The 22,794-nt window shown below is 42.9% G+C and overlaps 1 protein-coding gene across 13 annotated transcripts in view; it reads left to right on the top strand.

The window, feature by feature from the left end:
• Window positions 1-21,324, top strand: part of Pparg (peroxisome proliferator activated receptor gamma) — a 126,623-nt gene extending 105,299 nt beyond the window's left edge. For all 13 annotated transcript variants that reach the window (XM_028753494.1, XM_028753487.1, XM_028753491.1 and 10 more), the window contains 2 exons: window positions 3,773-4,223; window positions 20,875-21,324. In XM_028753494.1, the coding sequence (XP_028609327.1) occupies window positions 3,773-4,223; window positions 20,875-21,122 (699 nt within the window). In that variant the 3' untranslated portion in view covers window positions 21,123-21,324. The remainder of the gene's footprint in view (window positions 1-3,772; window positions 4,224-20,874) is intronic.
• The last annotated feature ends 1,470 nt before the right edge of the window (window positions 21,325-22,794 follow it).

The following is a 22,794-nucleotide window of genomic DNA, read 5'->3' as shown; positions in this document are numbered from 1 at the left end:
AAGGAAAGAAGGAAAGAAGGAAAGAAGGAAGGGAGGAAGGAAGGATCATTCTGTGGCCAGCAAAGCTTGGGCATCAGAAAATCTCATTCCCAGAGCCTTGGCCACTGTTCTGGGAGCAATTTTGTTCTCACCATTTGCATATTTTTCTTAGACCATGTATGCATTTTGGATCCTAAAAAAACCTAGATGGTCCCCTGAGCATGTCTAGTAGTAGCTTTTGTTCCTGCTAAGTAATATGCTTACCTAGCCATTTGATGCTGTCTCTGAAGATAAATATGTTGCAAACTAGATAAAAAATTGCTGGGTCAAATTTTGAAGACATGACTCCTGCAGTTGGTATGTCATCAGAAGACATTCTACAAGCTAATCCAAAGTGCCAGGGCTAGCTTAGCTTTGTATAGAAATGTGATCAAAGACATACAGTTTGTTTTATAAAGATCACTATACCAAAAGAAGGCTGTCAATGATGCAGAGTGTTAATAACTGGGTTCTCAAGAGGCAGGCAAACCACTACTTTCTGAGGAGGGTGGAGGATGAGGAAGTCCCAGTGAGATGTGAAAGTGATGCCTAAGTGGCTCATTTGAAGTCTGGGAACTGGTAAGCTGGGAATCACTCTTACAGTTTGACACATCCACACAGAAACAGAAAGAATTTATGCAGAATCAAAAACAAACAAAAAAAAAGCCCAACATAATAAAATATAACTATGAAAAACAGCAACAAAATCTCCACTGGTGTTCATTTGCATGCCAATACTCCATACTCTCTGACAGCCCCCCACTTTTTCAGAAATGTCAGAAATGCCAAAGGGATTTGTTTGGTTTTGTTGGTTTTTGTTTTTGTTTTTGTTTTTGTTTTGTTTTGTTTTGTTTTTTTGCAAAACTGTACTGCTTTGGCATAATGATGGTGGGGGTGCTGCCTCTTTTCTCTGTCCTTGAGTATTTTACTGCCAGGATATCCTGACCAACACTAATTGCCAAGGGGTTAAAGTCTCATTGTTGTTAAATTGGGAGAGAAAATTAGCAGGATTTGGTGCCCTATGTTCAGCTATCCCAGAGTTTCAAAAACAGGAACCTGGGGCTTTATATGAGGGGCAGGGGAAGTCAAGGAGAATCACAAGGGTGATGGACCAGGGCAGAGTTCCAGATAAATCGCTTACTTGGAGGTGAAAGAATCTGATGCTTATGCTCTGTGCCAAGAACCCACATGACTGAGCAGAAGCTCACCAGGAAGCTGAAGGGGCAAGTCTGGGTACAGTCTTCCTGGGTGTGAAGAGAGAGTTTACTGTCTTGATTCTATGCTTGTATTTTCCATCCTGGGGATGGAATTCAAAGCCTTGAGCATTCTAAGTAAGCACTGTAGTTATGTCTAACTGAGGTGATGATTTTATGCTCACGTTATCTGTAATAGAGCATGTTTGGTTGAACTGCTTTCTCTGTTATCCACACTCAGGAGAGTAAAGGAAGTCAAGGAGCTAGGGACTTGACATGCATGGAACCTATACTTAATGCCCAGCAAATTGTGAACCATGTATGATAGTGCACCACTGTGAAATCCCAGCACTTGGGAGGTAGAAGCAGAAGCATCAGAAGTTCAAGATCATCTTCTGGTATATATCAAGGTTAAGACCAGCCTAGGTTAGGTGCCAGAGGCCTTGTCAAAAATGTTGTCACTTATGTTTTGTTAATATAAGTTATAATACACTATGAAGCACCTAGAACACCAATAAAGGAGGAGGAGGCAGGGAAAAGGAAAACATTTCTTCTACGTTCTGTAAAATCATCTTCATCCACTCAAATTTTTCTCAAGGTTAGAATCTGACCCTCAGGGATAACACAGTACATTTAAATTGCTATAAATGACTGTGCCTTTTCTTTATCCTCCTCTTACTAATGATGCCAATCATGAAGACTTGGGGTAAACCAAAGCAAGATGTCCAAGAAACAGTGAGCATGATTTGCTCCTAATTGTCTTCAACAACCAAAGGCAGCAAGCCTCTGAGTTCTCTAGTCTCTCTTTCTGATGTGAGGAGCATTCTAGTTGAAGTGAATTGAGGGCAGCAGTATTTCTAGAGCAACCCAACCCTGAAGTGTTTGGAAATCTACTCAGGTTAAGAGTCCTCAGTGTGGAATAGACTGAACTTGGTGAAAATCAGGGATACTTATCTGCAGGAGTCCATAGTTCAATTTCTAGCCAATACATCTTGAAGCTGGCTACTCTTGCCACATGTGCAACCCACCTCCACTCCATCTTCCCATTTAGGCACACACACACCATATACACTAGAAATACAACTAGAATCTCCTCTAGAAAAGAAATGGAAACTTCCAATTTTGTCAACTTCCCAACAATGGTGGTGCATGCTTTTAATCCCAACTCTCAGGAGCCAGAGGCAGGTGGATCTCTGAGTTTTCAGGTAGCCTGGTCTACAGAATGAGTTCCTGAACAGCCAGGGCTGTACAGAGAGACTCTGTCTCAAAACAAAAACAAAACAAACAAACGAGCAAAAACCTTGAGAATTTGGCAGGGTAAATGACTTCCCCTAAGTGAAATGGTTAACCAGCCCTCACCTACTCACCCAGCAGCTGACAAGGCTCACAACCATCTATAACCCTAGTTTCGGGGGATCTGACACACTGTTCTGACCTATACACGCACTAGATACATATATGATGCACTTATATGCATACAGGTCAACACCCATACACATAAGAGAAAATAAATAAATCTTTGGGGAGGGGAAAAGTTAATCATAGACTGAAAACCAGGACACAGATAGCCCCAGCTTTTAATCCGGTGCTCAGCTATATAAATTATTTAATAAGATCAAGGTTATCTCTTTCTAGGGTTCAGTACATGTAATAAGTGCAAACTGTTCCTTCTCCTAGTTGATCAACCTTGAGAGTTTCACAACGATCATAAGCCTTTGGCTAGTTCTTAAAAAAAAAAAAAAAATAGGGAGTAGAGTGTCACTGCAAACATGAATTAATTACTTTTCAAAGCAGCCTGTTTATAAACCTGCATAATTGATCCATTTGTTTTATTTATTAGTTGATCCTTAAAAACAGCTATATTGAAATGTAAGTTCAGAGCTGAGGCTGCAGCTCAGTGATAGAGCATTTGCTTAGCACACAAGAGGCTCTGTGGGTCAGTCCTCAAAACTACAAAAAGTTAAAAAGCTCAAAACCATTTTTATTTTTCCCTTTTTTTGCAATGTTTTACCCACAGGCCTCCTACAGCTGCATTTTCTGAAACAGATGGCTTCCAGAGCATAGAAAAAATAGACATTTTCTTGGCTTAATATTTTTAATCTGCTTTGGGTGATTTTTTTATAGTGAAATAGATTTTATATATTCACTGTGTCTCCTTTATGGTCTGAGTAAATTTAATCTAAAGCTGCAAGATTAGTTTATGTTCAAGTGGGTCTTTTCAATTATAAGTTGCTTTAATTATTTTTTGATTTTTTCAAAAAAAGGCTAAATGTATATTTTCTTGAAATTCAAGAAGGACACAACAGACTTTTTTTGTTGTTTTAGTCAGTCCCGGGGCCACATAGTGGTAGTATAATTAAAGGAGAAAAAGTGCCAAGTTGATGAAATGTCTGCACACAGCAGTTCAATGATGAATAGGAAGAGCCTTTCTCCTGTTTAAGTGCCTTCATCTCTCACAGTTTTAGTCAGCAAAACAAATACATGTACAAAATAGTCTTTGGAACTAGGGTAGTGCTCTCGCAGAACAAGGAACTCAGCCACTTTCCCTTTTTCATTTGCAGCCATTTGTCATCTACGACATGAATTCCTTAATGATGGGAGAAGATAAAATCAAGTTCAAACATATCACCCCCCTCCAAGAGCAGAGCAAAGAGGTGGCCATCCGAATTTTTCAAGGGTGCCAATTTCGATCCGTGGAAGCCGTGCAAGAGATCACAGAGTATGCCAAAAATATTCCTGGTTTTATTAACCTTGATTTGAACGACCAAGTGACTCTGCTCAAGTATGGTGTCCATGAGATCATCTACACGATGCTGGCCTCCCTGATGAATAAAGATGGAGTCCTCATATCAGAGGGCCAGGGGTTCATGACCAGGGAGTTCCTCAAAAGCCTGCGGAAGCCCTTTGGTGACTTTATGGAGCCCAAGTTTGAGTTTGCTGTGAAGTTCAATGCACTGGAATTAGATGACAGTGACTTGGCCATATTTATAGCTGTCATTATTCTCAGTGGAGGTAAGAGTCATCATTTGATTTTTGTCAAAGGAGGTGGGATTGTGGTGGAATTGTCATTGGGATTGTGTCTCAGTACTTTGTGATCTTTTTTATTAGCTGTACATGTGATGTAGAACATACCAATGGCACAGTGCCATGAGCATGTCACTCCGCAAGCTGAGTACCGTAGGCTTGCAGAGTGAAGGCTGTGGGGATCCCAGGCCCTTTGATTTTATTCATCATACTGCTTTTCTCCAGCCAAATCCAATCATGATTCATATTCACATTCTTTTTCCTTGTCTTGTCCCCTTGGCCAATCTGGTCTTCAGTTCATTTTAGTAAATATGCATGTAACTTAACTTTGATGATGTTCCTGTGGTATAGAGCAGGCAGCACTGTGAAATCTTGGCCCAGTTAACACTCCCACCCCACCTTCCCTGCATCAGGAATGAGGGAATGTGTATTTGCTAAACTCCACTTTCTCTCTCATGTGGGTCTCCCAGTGGCTTCCCTTTTATGCCTTTGTAACACACTTGGCTGTGATTATGAATACAGTGTGAACCCAAGAGCACACCACAAAGAAAGAAATTGAGCTACTTGGCAGTTTGTTGAAATTTGGGCCTTACAAGTATCAGATCTAACTAACCAATTCCAAAGGACATATTTTATACCAAATGTTACTTTCGATGATCTCTGTCTTGCTTCTACATAAGTAAAACTTTGTTTTCATCTCTATCTACAAAAATAGCTTTGAGCCAGAGATGATGGTACACTCTTAGAATCTGAGCATTAAGGAGGGTGAGGCGAAAGATCTTGGAGTTGGTGGCCAGAAAGAGCTATTTAGTCTTAAAATAAACAAACAAAACTTTGCTTTTTAAAATGATGAGTTCTCATAGTGTAAATGACTTTAGGTGCACTTTCTATGTAAATTGTACAGCAACCTATTTGTGAAAATGTACCTGTGGGGAAAGGGACTCTGAGGGTGTAAGGTGTATTATTGCTCCGGACAAAGAGTGTGATCTGGTAGTTAGTTTGTGCAATTGAGAGCAGGTGAGTTCAAGTGAGGTGCATGGTCATTATTAAGGTCACTAAGAACCAACACTAAGGAGGTTGCTCTAATGCCAGGCAGGGTTCTAAGCACTTCCTACACACTAAAGCCTCACAACAACTCAGTGAGATGAGTGCCAGTTTTTTAAGTGAGGAAACCAAAGCAATGGAAGATATGTGCCCTTGCCCACAGTGATGTGACCAGTGTGAGATGCAGCCGGGGAGCCAGGTATAATGGTATTCAGCTTTAAACCCAGCACAGGCAGATCTCTATGAACTCAAGGCTTGCCTGATACAGAGAATTCCAGGCAACCAGATTACATAGTGAGTGAAACCTGTCTAAAGAAAGATGCCCTAGGATTGTTGGTCTGGTTCCAGAGTCCATGCTCCAAGCTTCTATTCTGTGCAAAGCAAAGCAGCTGCCTCACATGATTTGGGGAGCAAAGAGATAGCAGTATGGCAAGGGTTATTATCAAGTGATAACTCACTTTCATTTTGTGCTGTCTTTGTGTGTTGGGAGTGGAACCGAGAGCCACGAAAGCACCTAGCACTGACAGACAAGCACCTACTACACAGGCATACCTTCAGACACTGAAGCAACATTTTTTTTTAATTGAATAGTTGGGTTTTAGGAAGTTTTGGTGCTCAGGATTAAACTCAAGGCCTCAGACATGTCTACCACTGAGTTATACTCTCAGCCCCAGAAGCACCGTTAATAACCATAAAATACTCTACTTTATAAATAATCTCTTACAGACCAAATCATCTCCCTGTATATTTACATTATTATTTATTTTTGAATGATAGTAAAAACATAGACGGTTGCTGAAATTATATTCTCTTGTTTTATTTTTTATTTATTTTATTTCATTGTTTATATATTTTGAAACAGGGTCTCAGGGGCTCAAGTCTCAACTGAGCAACCCTGAATTCACTATGTTGCTGAAGCTGGCCTTGAATTCCTGATTCTCGTGCTGCATTTGCTTCAGTGCTGAGATTATATGCCTGTGTCAACATATCTTTCTTTGAAAAGTGTTCTAAATTTTGATTATTGGACATTCTTCTATGTAAATTTCTATCTAAATCTCAGGTGATTCTGTGATTACAAATTTCCAGGAATGGAATTCATAGCTATGCACAGTTTTAAGTCTTTCATTACTTAAGCAGATTGCTTTCCATAAAGGTTGCCGTCATTTATATCCACTGATACGAAGGGAAGCATTGGGAAAAACCATTCAAAGATCTTACTGTATAAACAGGAAAGGTCTAAACAAGAAACAGCCATGACGGGCTGGGGGCAGTGGAAGGGGTGCTTGTTTGTTACATGTAAAGATTCCAAGCACCAGAGAAATAAAGCACACACGTATACATGTGTACATATACACACATATGCATGCACACACACAAATATGTATGCATACACCACACACTAGTTGGTCAAGAGACCACACTATTAATACTATGCTTGGATTTGATGCTGTAGTTACTAACTCATGTTAGTGTATAAAAGCTAAAATGGCACCAGTAACAAGGATTCTGCATAAAGACATTCCTCTGTCCCTTCACAGACAGTCTTCACAAAAGCCAGGATCCTAATCTTATCTGACCCACACAACAATGAAAGATATTCCCAAGGTAGCAGCCTGCCAGATTATTAAGATCTTTTAACCCCTGTGAATAAATCTAGAATTCCTCAAGGCAGAGGATTTACCACTGACATGTTCCCACATCACAAAAAGGCAAGTCCTTCCCTGACCAAAGTTAATATTTTTAGGTGAAGTCTAAACCCAGGTAACAGACAAGAGTAAAACTGGCCCACGATTGTCCCGTTCACAGGAATGCAATTCTCCTCTTTCCTCAGAGAGACTGGTTGCATGCAGGCCAGGTAAAAGCTGTCCAACACACATTCCCAATCCAAGGACTGACTTCCAGTAAGTTCTCATCATTCATAGATATGAGATCAGTATCCCAACAGTTTCCAGACTAGCCTTTGCTTGGCTGTTTTTTCTTATTCTAAAATTCCAGAAAGGGAAAACATCATGTAAACAAGAGACTTTAATTCAGAAGACAGAGTTCTGTCCCTATCCGATCTTAACAAGAGTGACTGATTATCTCTTCAGCCCTTCAGAAGTTTGTCAGTTGTTCTAATGATTTTGAAAAGAAGCACACTGGCCAAGAACCAACTGATGCATTCTGAGCTGTTCTAGAGTCATGCTGGAACTTCTGCTCTGGTAAAAGCACTTAGGAGTTCAGACTGGGGAAATGGTGAGCTCTTGTATAAGATCAAGGATCAGAGCTGAGGAGAGGGGGCTTAGAGGGACCAAAGAGGAAGACTGTAGATAGAAGTATCAATCTGACCCAACTGGGGATTTGCTGAGTAAATAGGTGTTGCTACCCACTAAACACTGCTGACCCTGTTGATCTGGTTCTTAGATTTGAACTGTGTTTAGCAACTCCTTGTGAACTCAGCTCTTGCAGCCAGCTTGCCGAGAGAGATGACCTAGTTCTCAAAGTCTCTGTCTCCTCTGAGCTAGAGCAAGAAATGGAGTGAAAAGAATAGCAGTGCTTCTGCTGGGCAGTGGTGGCGCACGCCTTTAATCCCAGCACTTGGGAGGCAGAGGCAGGCAGATTTCTGAGTTCAAGGCCAGCCTGGTCTACAGAGTGAGTTCCAGGACAGCCCGGGCTATACTGAGAAACCCTATCTCAAAAAAAAAAAAAAAAGAAAGAAAAAGAAAAAAAAAGCAGTGCTTCAGAGGGAAAGCTTAGCACTTATTCAGAGCAGCTCCTAGTCCCTCTCCTAATTGCTTCCCGCAATGCAGCCTTGTCTTTATTCTCATTTCACAGGCAGAAAAGGAAGGGTCATGGACTCAGATTTGTACAAATCTGATACCAACTGAACAGTAGTAGGGCTGGGCTGGGCTAAAAGCCAAATGTCCTGTCACTGTGGTAGCCCTGTCCCCTCTGCTTCCTTGATACAGGATCACAGTAAACTCTCAGCAGCCGGTAGCTGCAACCCCCACTCCCAGGACACCTTCCTTCCTTAAGGCCTGAGCCTGGAAGCCAGGGGAGCACTTCCTTGTAATCCCAGCAGAAAATAGCTTCCGTTGCACCCTCTAGTCTTACTGTTGGGGTAGGTGGTGCCCAGAGTAATAAAACTGCATCCAGCAAGGAGATATTTGCAACTGGCGCCACAGACCTATGCCAGCCTTGCTAGCAAGTTTTCAAGCCCTGCACCATGGCCAATGCCAAGTGTGAAGCTCAGAAAATCTGGCAAACTCCAGGACACTCCACAGGACACTTTGCCCCCTTGAGTATGTGCTGTGTGGTATTTAAAAAAAAAAAAAAAAAAAAAAAAAAAAAAAAGATCCTAGGAGGTCCAGCTGGAACTCTCCAACAGGAAAAAGCTCTTGTTAACTCAGAACAGCTTGGAATCTATTTTGATTAGTCCTAAACTTTTAAGATATGAGGGAGGAAATCAACTGGATTTTATAATGTATTTTTCACAGCAAACTACCACTGCTGTCTGAGTGACAAAAACTGCAGCTGTCCCTACAGCAGCAACAGATGGCAAGTCATCCACCCCTCATCTACCCTCTAAAGTCCGGTGTCTGCCAAACCCTACAGAGTGTCCTCTGCTCTTTCTAGAAGACCCAGCAATGTTCCTTCTTTAAAGTCGCTCAGAAAGACTGTTCTTTGAGTGACTGGCTGTTGAGTGGGTAGGTTATATTCCCATACTTATACATTTGCCCATCGAAGAAGACTTGATATTCTTTGTCAATTTGGCCTTGTTCTGTCAAGTCAAAAGCTTAGGCCCCAAGGCTTCATCATGGACCATGGCCAGTGGATATATTTGTTAATTCATTAGATTTAATTCAAAAACAACACCTGGGATAAGTTGACAGATGATTATAATAAACAAAATGGCAGCAGTAGCCCCTATTTGTTGAATATCCCAAAAATCCAGAACGTGTGCTCTAGTCCTAGTTTTTTTTTTTATTTATCTTTCCTGAAGCTCTGTGCAGCCCATAACCCAGTTTAGGTGGAGAAAATGGAACTTCAGAGAGATCAAGTCACGTGCCTATAGTCACAGAGCTATTAATTGATAGATCCAAAGTTCAGACCCATTAGTATAGGCAGGCTGGTGCCAAAGGTATAGCTTGGTGACAGAGCCCACGTTGAGCATGTGCAGAACTGGGCATGTTCATTCCCCAGCACTGTAATCACCACCACCATCATCACCACCACCATCATCACCACCACCATGCACTTACCTTCGAAACTCTGCTGCCTTTTGAGTAATTGAGATAAAGATCTTAATTGCCTTGGTCTTAGAGTTCTTTAGAAGCTATCAAAAGATTGTAATTAGAATGTTAATATATTGTTACTGATATCCAATAAAATTATGTTAAGACATAATTTTAACTAACTAGCAATCATTTTACCCACTAAGCAGCCATCTTCCCAAACCCTTTGCTTTGCTTTGAAAAGTGCTGGGGAAAGGCCTGGGGCTGGTGATAAGCTGAAGTCAATGTTATAGCTCTTACATTTGTCATATAATGATCACCTGAACACAATTGTTTGCAAAGCTTCCCACAAAAGGAGACAATAAACTTCAAATGGCTAAAAAAAAATATGTTTCCACTTAACCAGACACTGTCAGTTGCCAGGTCATAAGAGATATAAATGGCTACAAAGGAAAGTTATAAATGCAGGCTGTGGGATTGTTTGGTCGGCGAAGTACTCGCTGTGCAAGCATGAGGACATGAGTTCTGATCCCCAGCACCCATGTAAAAAGCCTCCTGTTGTGGCTTAGGAAAAGCCAGCACTGGAGACGCAGAAACAGGAAGATCCCTGTGCCTTGCTGGCCAGCCATACTAGCTGGGTCATCAGGCTCCACATTCAGTGAGAAACCCTTTCTCAAAAAGTAAGGTGGAGAGTAAGGGAGATACCTAATGCCAACCTCTGACATCGTGTGCACAGGGCTCTGGTGGGGACTGGTGCAGCACTGGTGAGAGGAATTTAAAACTGTTAAATACCATTCATGTCTTCATTTCTCTTGCTCTAGACAAACAGCCGAGCATACAGACACTTACCCTGTGTAGATCAGACAGATACATACTTACTCAATGGCATTGCAAAGCACCTCATTCAGCAGCTCAGTCCCAGTGACCCACAGCAGAAGGCTTGGGGCAGAGGGACCAACTACCAGGTTTGAGAGTGTTTCTCCACCCATACCTCAGTTACCCTTCAGTTCTTGAGGATATGTGCCATGCTTCCATTTTACTAGAGATTTCTGTGAGTTACACTAGCCAGTACAGCACATATCCCTGGAAGAGCGTCCTTTATGAGTCTCAGTAGAACCCCACATAATCACACTCTGACTCCACTCAGCCCAGGGCCTTTACACCCGCTTTAGTCTGTGAATATCTCCATAGTAGTTAAGTGAAAAGGAGACAAAATTCAAACTACTTTGAAACTGGACATTAAAAATAAGTACAAATAGCAATAGACCAACATTTTTGCATATTTAGTAGTCCTGGGGAATTGAACTTGTGGCCTCATGCATGTGAGCACAGGCTTCCCTATTAAGCTACACTCTCAGCGTTATGCCAGCTTCCTACTTCTTCTATGCCAGCTAAATATTTAACTTCCTTCCCCATTGGGAAAGTTGTTTTTCCAATTCTTCTTCAGGTATTAAAAATAAACAAGGGCATCTAATTTCTCTTGAGCTGGATATCCAGTGTTAGTCTGTCCCCTGTCCCCCATCAGGAGATGGCCATGTCACAGAGTAATAGCTGATTTACTAAAACTAACATATCTAATAGGCTCCTACCTACACTGTGTATGAGACTGGCAGATTGGCTTTGAATAATGACTCAATTTGAGTTATCTAGAAATGTCCCATTAGTTCTCTGTTTTCATAACCTCATGCACTTGGCATGACAGGGGTGAGGTATATTTATGAGTTTGCAACTGGCACCCAAACACTAAAAACCAGAGAACTGGGGGCAAGGATGGGGTAATGGGGGGGAATAGTGAAACATCTTAAGGGTCACCCCATAGATTGGCATACACGTGAGAGGCTTTGTTTGTAGAGGATAGAAGACCCCTTATCTGTAACTGCTCCAGAAATGAAACTTCCTCCTCCGCCCAGGCTGGGTAGGCCACCATCATCTCGGGACTGAACAAACAGTGGTGTCTGAGACAGACAGGACTGAAAGTGGAACTGCTGAGTCACTCCTGTCCACACTGGCAGTCAAGGAAGAGGCTCCTTAGCCAGTCAGGGTGGCTTTTCAGAGCACTTTATCATTTTGGACTCTCAAAATGTGTGTTTAAACTCTGAGTGACCCAGGCAGCCTTCCAGATGGGCACCATTCAGCTGCAAGTGAGAAAGAGTGAACCCAGGGTCCTCAGGTCACCTAACAGGGAGGTTGGGTACAGGGGCGTAAGAGCTGTAATGCAGCCCAAAAGAAACTTCTCATCTTCTACAGCAGCTCTGGAAAGGTCAGGGAGAAAGTTCCAGAATCACACACAGTCTGAAAGCTCCCCTCCCCCCTTCCTAGATGTGCGGTTGCAGCAATTATTGACCTCCCCAGCCTTAACTTCCTTATCAGCTCCCCAAGCAAGTAAAATAGCATTATATGAAGCTTCTGGCACTGTGCCTGGGACACTGCTATGCACACAGTGAATGCTAATTTCCCCTTGCTCCTGTGTGATATCATTTGAAGTAGCTCCACTCCATCCTGCCAGTCAAATGGCTTAAAATTCCACCAACCGTCTTTAAAATCCCTTCCTACAATGTAAATACCCCTAGGGAGCTCTCAGCTAATCCTTTTATCAGCTATCACTTTAAGGGGATTAGTTGCAGATTGAGAACAAAACCCAGAGGGAAAGAGAGACAGAGAAGGAGGAGGAGCCAAAGAAAGAGGATCAAAACCCCCTAACCCTGGGCCCCCAGAGAAACGGAGGAAGCTAAGACTATGGATTCCCCTCCCAGAATTCCCTTGACTTTGCAGAAAGCTAAGGTGTTTAGAAAGTGATATCTATGGTTTGCAATCACAAGTACTTCTCAAAAGAAAAGAGAAAGAGAGGGACAGGGACAGGGACAGGGACAGAGAGGCGGAGAGGAGACAACGGTAGAGGGTGTAGGTAGGAAATCTGAAGTTCATAAGTCTCTGGTTTGCAGTCACGGGTCTAAAGTCAAAGAGCCCTTTTCTCAGCCCTTCCTCCTTTGTCTCCTTTGGCAGAGCCACCAGGTACTTTGCAGGCAGCAGTGTGTCAGGCTGGAGGGGACTCAGAAGAGGTTACTCTCCTACTTCCTTCCACTAACTCTTTCTCCTCTACGCATCCCCTCCACCCCCAGCCAGCTACCAGTCCTGATAGAACTACCCAAAACTAGGAAGAACAGAATTGTAGCAGAGCACATGGCTGAGCCTTGAGTGAGTAGTACAGCAGAGCTAGAAGGATCGCAAGGACTGCCCAAGGCCAAGACAGAACTCATAAGAGCCACTTCCATCCTTAAAGACCTTAAAATAGAATCAAACCCAGGCTCCATCTCCTGGGGGCCCTGTAGTGGGACAGACTAGCTTTGACCAAACCTAGAGAGTGCCACCTGCCTTGTCCCTAACGTGTTTATGTTCAGGAGCTGGCTCTGTGGAGATGGGGACTGAGGAGTGTTGATGTGGAGCTGCTAGTTGGAGGAGAGAAACAGAAAATATTGGTCAGGCTTGATTTCATTGCGGTTTTCCCCTTTTACCATCCTGCTAAAGCTATTGTTATCCAACATAGAGAAAGCATTGATGAATGTGAAATCATAGCTTGAACAGGGAAGTGTAAGAATGTTTCACTGCGTCAGAGGAAGTGTCCACCAGCAGCATGTGCACAATGCTCCTGCAGCAGGCAGATGCTATCTATCTGTGAAGCATTTGCAAGGCTTCTGTTTTACTGCACCCTGACTTTTCTGATAGCAGCAGTAAACCACCCCATGCCTCAAATCATCTGTTGGTCAGACCTCTCGTTAATTTAGGTTGACTCTGCTAACATTCCTAATAAATCCTCAGCCCAGGATGGAAAAGAGGGAAACATCTGGAACAGGGAAGGTGAGGGAAAGCTTAAAAAAAAATGGAATGACTAAGGGAAGACGAGCAGGGAAGAGAGAACCCTGGGAAACCAGGGACACAGCAGAGTGAGAGACCAGTGAAGGAGTAAGCCCTGAGCCAAAGCTCAGAAGCCTGCTACATGCTCGAGTACACTCAGTAGTCAGAAAACTGTGACGTACTTTACCATTCTAGCTCTGCTTTAAACCATTATTCACCTTCATAGTGAGCAGAGGAGACAGTTCAGCTGGTAAAGTACCTGCCTTGAATGTGTGAAGACAGGAATTCCATTCCCAGAGCCCAGGTTGTTTTGTCTTTGTGTGTGCACGTGGTTGCTTGCCCGTTTGTTTGTGCCAGCTATGAGGCTGGGGAGATGGTTCAGTGATTAAGAGCATTTGCTGTTATTCTTTCAGAGGACCAGAGTTAATTTCCCAGCATCCATATCAGGTGGATCACAAACTCACAACTACCTGTAACTCTAGCTAATGTCAGGGGATCCAAGACCCTCTTCTGGCCTCCTCATACACCCACACGCGGCATATATTCACCACCACCCTCACACATAGATACTAGAAATGTGTTTAAAAGCCAGCCATGGTGACCCATGCTTATAATCCCAACACTGGGAAAGTGAGGACAGATGGGGCTCCACATGACAAACCCAAGAAAGAAGGGAGGGAGGGAGGGAGGGAGGGAGGGAGGGAGGGAGGGAGGGAGGGAGGGAGGGGGGGAGTTAGGGAGGGAGGGAGGGAACGTGGATACCACTTGTGGAAGGATGACTGAGACTGTCACTCACCTCCATGTGCACACACTCACACACATGTGAACGAAACTATTTTTGCAGTGCTATGGACTGGATTCATGCGTGCCAGACAAGCACTGCAATACAACCCTAGCTGTTTACTTATTTATTTAGACAGGTTCTTGCTATGTTGCGCAAGCTGGCCTCAAATTTCTGGGCTCAAGAAATTCTCCTCCCTCAGCCTCTGAGTATTTTGGACGACAGGTGTGCTCCACTGAGCCAATTTCCTTTTTTAAAACAAGAAAACTGAAGTAAAGAGAGGTTCATAAATTTTCCCAAGGTCACCATGTGATGAAGTGCAACTTTGGAAAGTCAAAGCTCTCACTGGTACTCAAAACTGGTCCTGCTGACCCAGGGCCACACATTCAGATCAGCGACTGCCCTTAAAACCAAGAAGATCCCATCCCAGGTCAAGTGCGTGGGACACATATATGTTGTGTTTAATCTCACTAGTTCATCTTAATGTGGACCCCTGTACTAGATCCCGCTCTCCTACATAGTAGATTTCCTAGAGGAGAAGAGTGGGAGGGGATGGCCATGGACCCTGCGATAGCTTACTTTGCTCTGTTCATATTCTGTCTAACAGTCACCATGATTCTGAAGATTAGATCAGAAAAGTGCCCCGGAGCCCCAACTATCATTTCTATAAGACATATGTCCCAGAACATGTGGCTGTTGTGCTTTGTGCTTCTTCTGGAGCCGTCCTACACATGTATTCTCAACTGTGAGAGTGAGAACTTGCCCAAGCCCCAAACATGTCTATACTAAAAATTATTTTCTTACACTCCCAAATTTCCATTCTTACCAAAAGCACCTCTAAACCTTCTGTTTCCCAGCTGTCAATACACCACCCTACCCTCACTGACCTGACCCCACCCTGTAGCAAGGTTTGAACAAACCCAAAGAGTAAGAACTTCTAGTGTTCTTAGCCCTGTAATTCACTATGGCCTTATGAGAGATGTGATATGGTTGCCTTCAAAAGCAAATTATCCCCGGAAAGATCAGCTAAGTTCTCCAAAAGCATATGGAAACTTACTTAAGCGGAAGGGAGACAACACTTGAGTCTTCAGGTTTCAGGTCCAGGTTCAGGTCCAGGTCCCCTTAGAACCCATCTTGAATCTTAAAGTATAATCCAATAAAAGAAATGGTGGAGTAAGTTGGAAAAGAAGTTAAATTGCAGAGTGTTGAGCCTCTGATAACACTTTCTCCTCCTCAATATTCACCTCACATCTGAACGGAAGTCCTTCTTGATTATGAGTCAATATATAGCTGCCCCACAAGCTGACATCTCCCTTTAAAGGAGCTAAGTACAGTCAATTTTAACTCATCACAAGCCAACAAGGAAGGTAGGAAGTCTCAGTCAACATCCCCTAGAGACCAGACTGAAGGACTGGCCTTTGTCCTCTCCCTGTCCTTCAAGAAACCTGACCTGTGGCCTGCTGCTGTAGGGGCCTGAGCCTCCTGAGATAACTTGTGCTAGGGAAATGCAGCCCAGGTGAGTAGGTCCTAGTAGGGCCTAGCATTGAGTCTGCTTCAGATAAGCCCTGTACTCAAGGCAGAATCAAGAAGATCTGCCCAAATCAGTTGCTCTCTAATCAATCCCAGGACTGTGTGAATGAAGACCGGAAAGCTTCTTTCCCAATTTGCAGCCTGGGGAGTGAGGATGTAAAAACTGAATCCAGCCTCCTGGAGTGTGTGTGAGTCAACAGGGCTTCTCCAAAGGGCCTTCTGGGCAGCCCTAGCCAACACAGAGCCCTTGGCTCTGCATCTACTCCAGACCTGTCTCTGGCCTCAGCAAGGTGCAAGGACCTCAGATAGCCCTTTAGGGAATGTCCTAGCAGGTCCTGGGCCCCAGGGGGTAGAGGAAAGGGAAAGGATGACAAGGCTCTGGGGGCTTGTCTGTGGCACAGTCTCAACTCAGTGTAGATCCACGGGAACGTGTGAAGGGAGGTGGAAAGAGACACAGGGAAGAGTGCAGAGGAGTCCCACAGCCCATGAGGAACAGAGGCAGAGGAACAACTGATAGATTCATTTTGCCTTTGACCTAAGACCAAAAGAGACTGGCTTTTTGCAGAGGGGATGGGGGGTGTTTTTAAATAAGCTGGTTCTAAGTTTAATAAGTAAGCCTATGAATACACTTTTCCAATTCAATTTTTAAATGTATTTCCCTAGTTGAATTATGTAAACTGTGTACTAGAGGGAGTTACAGATGAGAATGCATCTTAGAACTTTTGAATTAGGGATTTAGAGATCGCTGATAGAGTGTACATGGGAGGGAACTGAGTCCAACAAATTTAATCAGTCAGACCCAAGGTCATGGAGCTGGTGAAGACAAAAATGGAGACTGTGGCCCTTTCTACTCTGTGGCCTCCTTCCTCAACTGTGTGCTCCCTGAACAGAGATTTGGGCAGGGGACAGCCAGGCTGATCAGTAAATGATCTAACTTGTCACTGGAGAAAATATATTTAATCTGTGGCCACAGCATCTCAGTCCTTCAGCCAAACATCATCCATCACATCATAAAGAGTAACTTGCCAAAGAAGAGTCTGAAAATCCAAACCAGATCCTTCCCCAGCCCTGGAGCAGCCGGTTGCATTTCATTCCTGGAGCCAGGCTCCAGCCCATCGTTTGCACGCCAGGGTCTTGTTTGACAGAGAGACCCTGTGTTCATTCATGTGATCTCTTCAGCAGCTTTGTCCCACTGGTGCTGCTCAAAAAGGAGGAGGAAGGAAGGGCCCAGGAGCCCAGGCTTCCAGAACAGGCTGTGTGGGCCCAGGAGCCTCACTCAGCCCTGCCTACTGAGGATGCTAGGACTGAAATGCACACATATTCACACAGCCTCAGGCTTTCAAAATCTGAGATATTGTCAAAGTGGTGGTGGTGGTGGGTACACAACAGTCATTATACCAGGGCCCCAATCTAAATTCCAGCTTTCCTTGAAGTTTCAGTGGTTTCATAACTTTTGAAATGTTTATTTCTTTATTGTAAGTGTATGTGAGCATACACACACACACACACAAGCCATTATAACATATATGGAGGTTAGAAGATAGTCTGTTCCCCTTCTTCACATGGTTCTAGGGTTCAAATTCAGGGAATTGGGGTTGCACAGCAACAAGAGCTTTACCTGCTGAACTGCCTTGCTGGCCCAAGTGATGCCATCATGGTGTCAGAACTGAGAAAAATACAGTACTTCTAGGGGTGGATTCTCTAAGCTGGGACTAAGTCATTTGTTCTCTTCTCAGAGCCTAAGACTTTTCATTGTTGTTATTATTCCCATAGTCCTTCATTTAATGCTGAATTTCAAAGGAAACTGTACTTAATCCAATCAATGGAATGTGTTAGAAAAGAAAAAAAAAACAAAACAGTCATACTAAAGACATGTTTCTTACTGTAATGAAAAATAATCAAAACTGATAGAATGTTCTCAAAGTCCTAACCTGAGACCACACTGTTCTTCTGAGCCTTGCCTGTGGATAAAGATTACGAGAGTGTATTAGATACGCAAAAACAAAACAGCATTCACAGCACACGTCTTCACTATGGTGATTTTACCTTCAGGCTTGTTCACCAACTATAACATACTCTTCCACCAGGGATTGATGGCCAGAACAACCACTTGCTCATTAACTCAGCCAGCTGAGCACTCACTGGGCATCCAATGGTGGTTCAGAGACATCAGGACACTGCTACTTCCTGGGCACAGCAGGAAAGAGAACACAATGCTGGCAACACAGGGGAAGGAGGACTTAAGTTATAGTATTCGCATAAGATGAACACACTCTGGGAAATATATAACCATGCAGCAGATGTAACCTCAGACGCTGAGGGAGGAGGTGATCATAAGGGTCTATGGGGCTCAGAATAAAAGATGAGAGCAAGAGAGAAGGGGTGAGGAGAAGGCACTCCACCCCACTGGTGCTCCATTTGAAGAAGCAGCTGATGTTACTATGAAGTGAAGAGGCGTCAGGCAGCAGGCACTGAGTCTCTGTAGATAGTCTGTAGATGGATCTGGATATTGGAGGAATTTGGAATAGAAGTACCTTGGGGCTCTTAGAGCAGACGGATAACTCGAGAAACTGAGACTAGGGGAGAGGGATAGCAGCAGATAAACAGAAGATAAGATGTGAGTACAGTTATGGTGAAGGGGGAAGAGCTGCCACACTTAATAGAGTAAGCAACCTGCAAGGCTAACCTTAGGAATCAATGCAAGATGCTGAGTGTGTCCTAAATGTTGTAGATGAATCCTACTTTCAGTAGGTCTTAAGGAAAACACCCATATATTCTAACAAACACAGTAAACTTAGGATACAAGAACCAAAACACAAACTCTTTACTCAGAAATTTCAAAGCAGTGGGTATGATAGAGCACACATTTGATCCCAGCACTCAGGAAGCAGAGGCAGGCAAAGCTCTGTGTGTTCTAGGCCAGCCTAGTTTACACAGTGAGTTCTAGGCAAGCTAGAACCATATAGTGAGACCCTGTCTTAAATGAGAGAGAGGTGGGGGGAGGGGCAGAGAGCATTTAAAACACACTTCTATATAGCTCTTGGGTTAAAATAGTAGTAATAAAGCCAACATTCTGAGATAGGCTGTTTTAAAAGAACAATGAGAGCCTGTTCCTGAAGGCCTATGGGATGAAACCAAAGTGACACTAGAGGAAAATTTAGAGCCCTAATGAGCTCATGAGAAATCCCAAAACTAAAAGAGTAAAGCACTCAAATCAAGAAATTAGGAAAGAAAAAAAAGAAAGATGAATACATTTATTTTTTAAAGGAGTTAGACATTGAAACAAAAATATAATTTTAAGTTGATTAATAAAACTAAAGGTTATGTTTTAATGAAAAAATAGGGGGCAGGGTTGGAGAGATGGCTCCATGATTTAGAGCACTGACTGTTCTTGCAGAGGACTCAGATTCAGTTCTCAGCACCCTCCAGTAGTTCACACCCATTGGAATCTGATACCTTCTTCTGACCTCCAAAGGCAGCAGGTATGCACACAGTGTGCATACTTACATGCAGACAAAACACACACATAAGCTAAAATAAATAAGCTTAATAGAAAATTGTAAAGAAAAATAGATGTCTTTTACAAATGAAATTTTAAAATGAGAAAATGCACAAAAAGCATTGAGTTCAGAAGCATATAAAGGGTAGATTCCATTAGTTTATAAAAAGGAGAAGGACAACAGAAGAGGGACTAGTTGAAGAGAGGAAGGATTCAGCAGGGGTGGGAAGGCAGCCATGAGGGTAATAGGAGAAAATACGGTCAAAGTGCATGCTGTACATGTACGGAAATGTCATGGTGAAACCCACTCACCATTATGCACAATTAATTTAGTTAATAAAAACTTTTTGCAATATATAATAAAAATAGATTCCAGATTACACTAGAATATCATCCTAGAACTCCATCCTAAAGAATTTACTTGTCTTACTTTATATGCTGTAAAAAGCCTAGGTGGATAAAAAGCCACATAAGGAAAGTTAAAGGTAGTGAAGGATTTGTTACCACGGCCAGAGGGCTCTTCAAATGAGCTCCAAGAAACCACAAAGGGGCAGATAAAACTGAAAAGAAAAAAAAAGAAAAAAAAAAAAAAACAGAGCTCCACTCCTAAGGCTGGTTCCCAGTTACTACCCAAACAGGCAATGGCCGGCTCAGACGGTAACACTCCCGACCACATCACCCACAGTTATTACAAAGCCCCAAATAAGACCTTAACAAATGAGTGCAAGGACGCAGGATATCTGTTAATGTAATCCACTACACTAGGTTAAGATAAAATCCTATCTTTTCAGATATCATATCTCTTTAGATAGAAAAATTTAAAAGCCGTCAATAAAATTTAACCAACATTCCTGACTAAAACAAATTTAAAACTTTAAAAATTCTTGGAAAACCAAAAGCAAAACATATTCACCACAATCTACAGCAAATGTCGCACTGTGGTGAAGCATTAGCAGCATTTGCTTCCTGGTTTGGTAAAGCTGACACAAAGGTCTCACTAAGCACTAGCACTGCACTCCTGTAGCTGCAGACAGAGAGGCTGAACCAGGAGGGCTGAAAGAACTCAAGAGTTTATTGCCTGCCTAGGCAACACAGTGAGACCTTACCTAAAAACAAGCCAAAAAAAAAAAAAAAAGGATAGAAGAAAAAAGTTAAGACTGATGAAAAACCTGGGTAATGTCATTGCTCAGAGGAAATGCTGGCCACCCTATAGGGAAGAGAGGACCCTTCCAAAGTGAAGCAGTCTTTTACCTTGCTGGAAATGGGATGTGCTGTGCTAAGCAAAAACCAGCAAGGCTTATACTTGAAAATCTTATTTGAAGCTGTTATGAGAACGTAGGTAGAAGCTATTAAAAAAAAAAAAAAGTCATCCAGAGAAGCAAAGGTTGGAAATGTGATTTCTGAGAAGAGGCCTTGGCAGAAGAGACCTTGAGTTGAACACAGGATGCTCCTGGTGGTGTCACACCAGTTAGTCCTGGCTGGGAAGGGCTTGACCCTTTGATTCCATCCTTGGGTCTTGCCCATTAGCTGCAGAGCCTCACTCCTCAAACCTGCTTAAGAAATAGAGCAGGGATGGGGGCCTTGGCTCTGCAGTAGAGCATGTGCCTAACGAGAACTGGGTTTCATCTCCAGCCTGGGGAGCGGGAAGGCTGAAACTGCACAAGTCAGAGTCCCAGAGAAGGTTTGACAAAGCCTCTTTTTGTCTTCTTGTTCGCCCAGACCGCCCGGGCTTGCTGAACGTGAAGCCCATCGAGGACATCCAAGACAACTTGCTGCAGGCCCTGGAACTCCAGCTCAAGCTGAACCACCCGGAGTCCTCGCAGCTGTTTGCCAAAGTGCTCCAGAAGATGACAGACCTCAGGCAGATCGTCACAGAGCATGTGCAGCTATTGCATGTGATCAAGAAGACGGAGACAGACATGAGCCTTCACCCCCTGCTCCAGGAGATCTACAAGGACTTGTATTAGCAGAGAAGTCCCACCCGCTGACAACGTGTTCCTTCTATCGATTGCACTATTATTTTGAGGGAAAAATCTAACACCTAAGAAATTTACTGTGAAAAAGCATTTTAAAACAAAAAGTTTTAGAACATGATCTATTTTATGCATATTGTTTATAAAGATACATTTACAATTTACTTTTAATATTAAAAATTACCACATTATGAAATTGTTTGTAGTATTTAAAGAGTGAATGTATGTCTCCCATTCTGCCATCACAGATGTGGGAAAGGATTTCCCCCATTTTATTTCTTTTCTTTCTTCTTTCTTGTTCATTCTTTGACATGCATATATGCTCATATATATGTTTATGTGTGTGTAGATACTGTGCATGTGTATGGAAGCCCAGGGACAGCTGTAAAGCTGGCTCATTCTCAGGACTGCCATCTACCCACTTTGAGACAGGGTCTTTCATTGGCCTAAAATCAACCAATTAGGTTAGACTAGCTGGTCAGTGAGCCCTGAGGAGCCGCCTATCCCCACCTTCAAGGGGAGGGGTTGAACTCAGGTCCTCATGCTTTCTAGGCTTTAAAAGAACCCAAACTCCTCCCAGGACTCTAACAGAGTTTTAATCCATCACCAGCAACATGTTTAACATATTGCCATCCCTCCATAGTCATGGGGCCTGGCTCCAGGTCTCCTGAAGGTACCAAACCCCATAGGTGTTCAAGTTTTTATAACACGATATATAGTGAATAAACTTTGCACGCTCTCCCCTATCGTTTGAACTATCTCTAGATACCTTCAATACCTAATACAATGGAAATGTTGTAAGCTGTAGTATAATATTTGGGGAAAAAATAACAATGGAAATTTTATTTTATAGAATGGAAAGAGTCATAAAATTCAATAATTTCTTAAAATGCCCCCAGAATATTTGGCCCATGGATGTAAACCTCACAAATATGAAGGTCTGACTATACTGCCTACTAATGGGACACCAATGTGGCCCCCGGTGTCATCTCAACACTGCCAGAAGCTCCAGAGAGCACAACTGTTTTAAGTGTTAACACTACGGGATTGGAGAGTGTAGCTCTGTCAGTAAAGTGCCTTCCTAGCAAACAGATAGCCATGGGTTTAATCCCTACCACTGCAAAAGAAAAAAAACTCTAACAAAAACAAAAACAAAAAAATAGTCACATTGGAAGATATCTGTATTTGTAGCACTTAGGAAATGGAGGAAGTAGAATCAGGAGTTCAAGGTTATCTTTCAATATTGTCTTTCTATTAAGGCCAGCCTAAGATACATGAGACCCCATCTCAAAAGCAAAGGGAGTGGGTGGCTGGAGAAATGGCTTAGTGGTTAAGAATACTGGCTGCCCCATTCACTTCCCAGCACCCATATCAGGTGGCTCACAACTACCTGTAACTCCCAACTACAGTCTATCTGAAACTTTCTTTGAGTATCCACACACACATGACATATACATACCTATAAATAAAATATTTTTAATTTAAAAATATGAAGGGGCAGATGCCTTAGCAAGCCATACGAGGCTGATCACCTGCTTCCCAACCATGGGATACATATAAAAAGCTGGATTGGTAGCATGCATCTGTAATCCCAATACTTGCATGGTAAGACAGGAGGCATAGACAAGAGAATGTCATGGAAGCTCTCAGGCCAGTTAGCTGGAAT

The sequence above is a fragment of the Grammomys surdaster genome, unplaced genomic scaffold, assembly GCF_004785775.1.
Source record: "Grammomys surdaster isolate TR1022 unplaced genomic scaffold, NIH_TR_1.0 125950, whole genome shotgun sequence".
In the NCBI taxonomy this organism is placed as follows: domain Eukaryota; kingdom Metazoa; phylum Chordata; class Mammalia; order Rodentia; family Muridae; genus Grammomys; species Grammomys surdaster.
The sequence above is the reverse complement of the archived record's forward strand: the minus strand, read 5'-3'. Positions and strand labels throughout refer to the sequence as shown.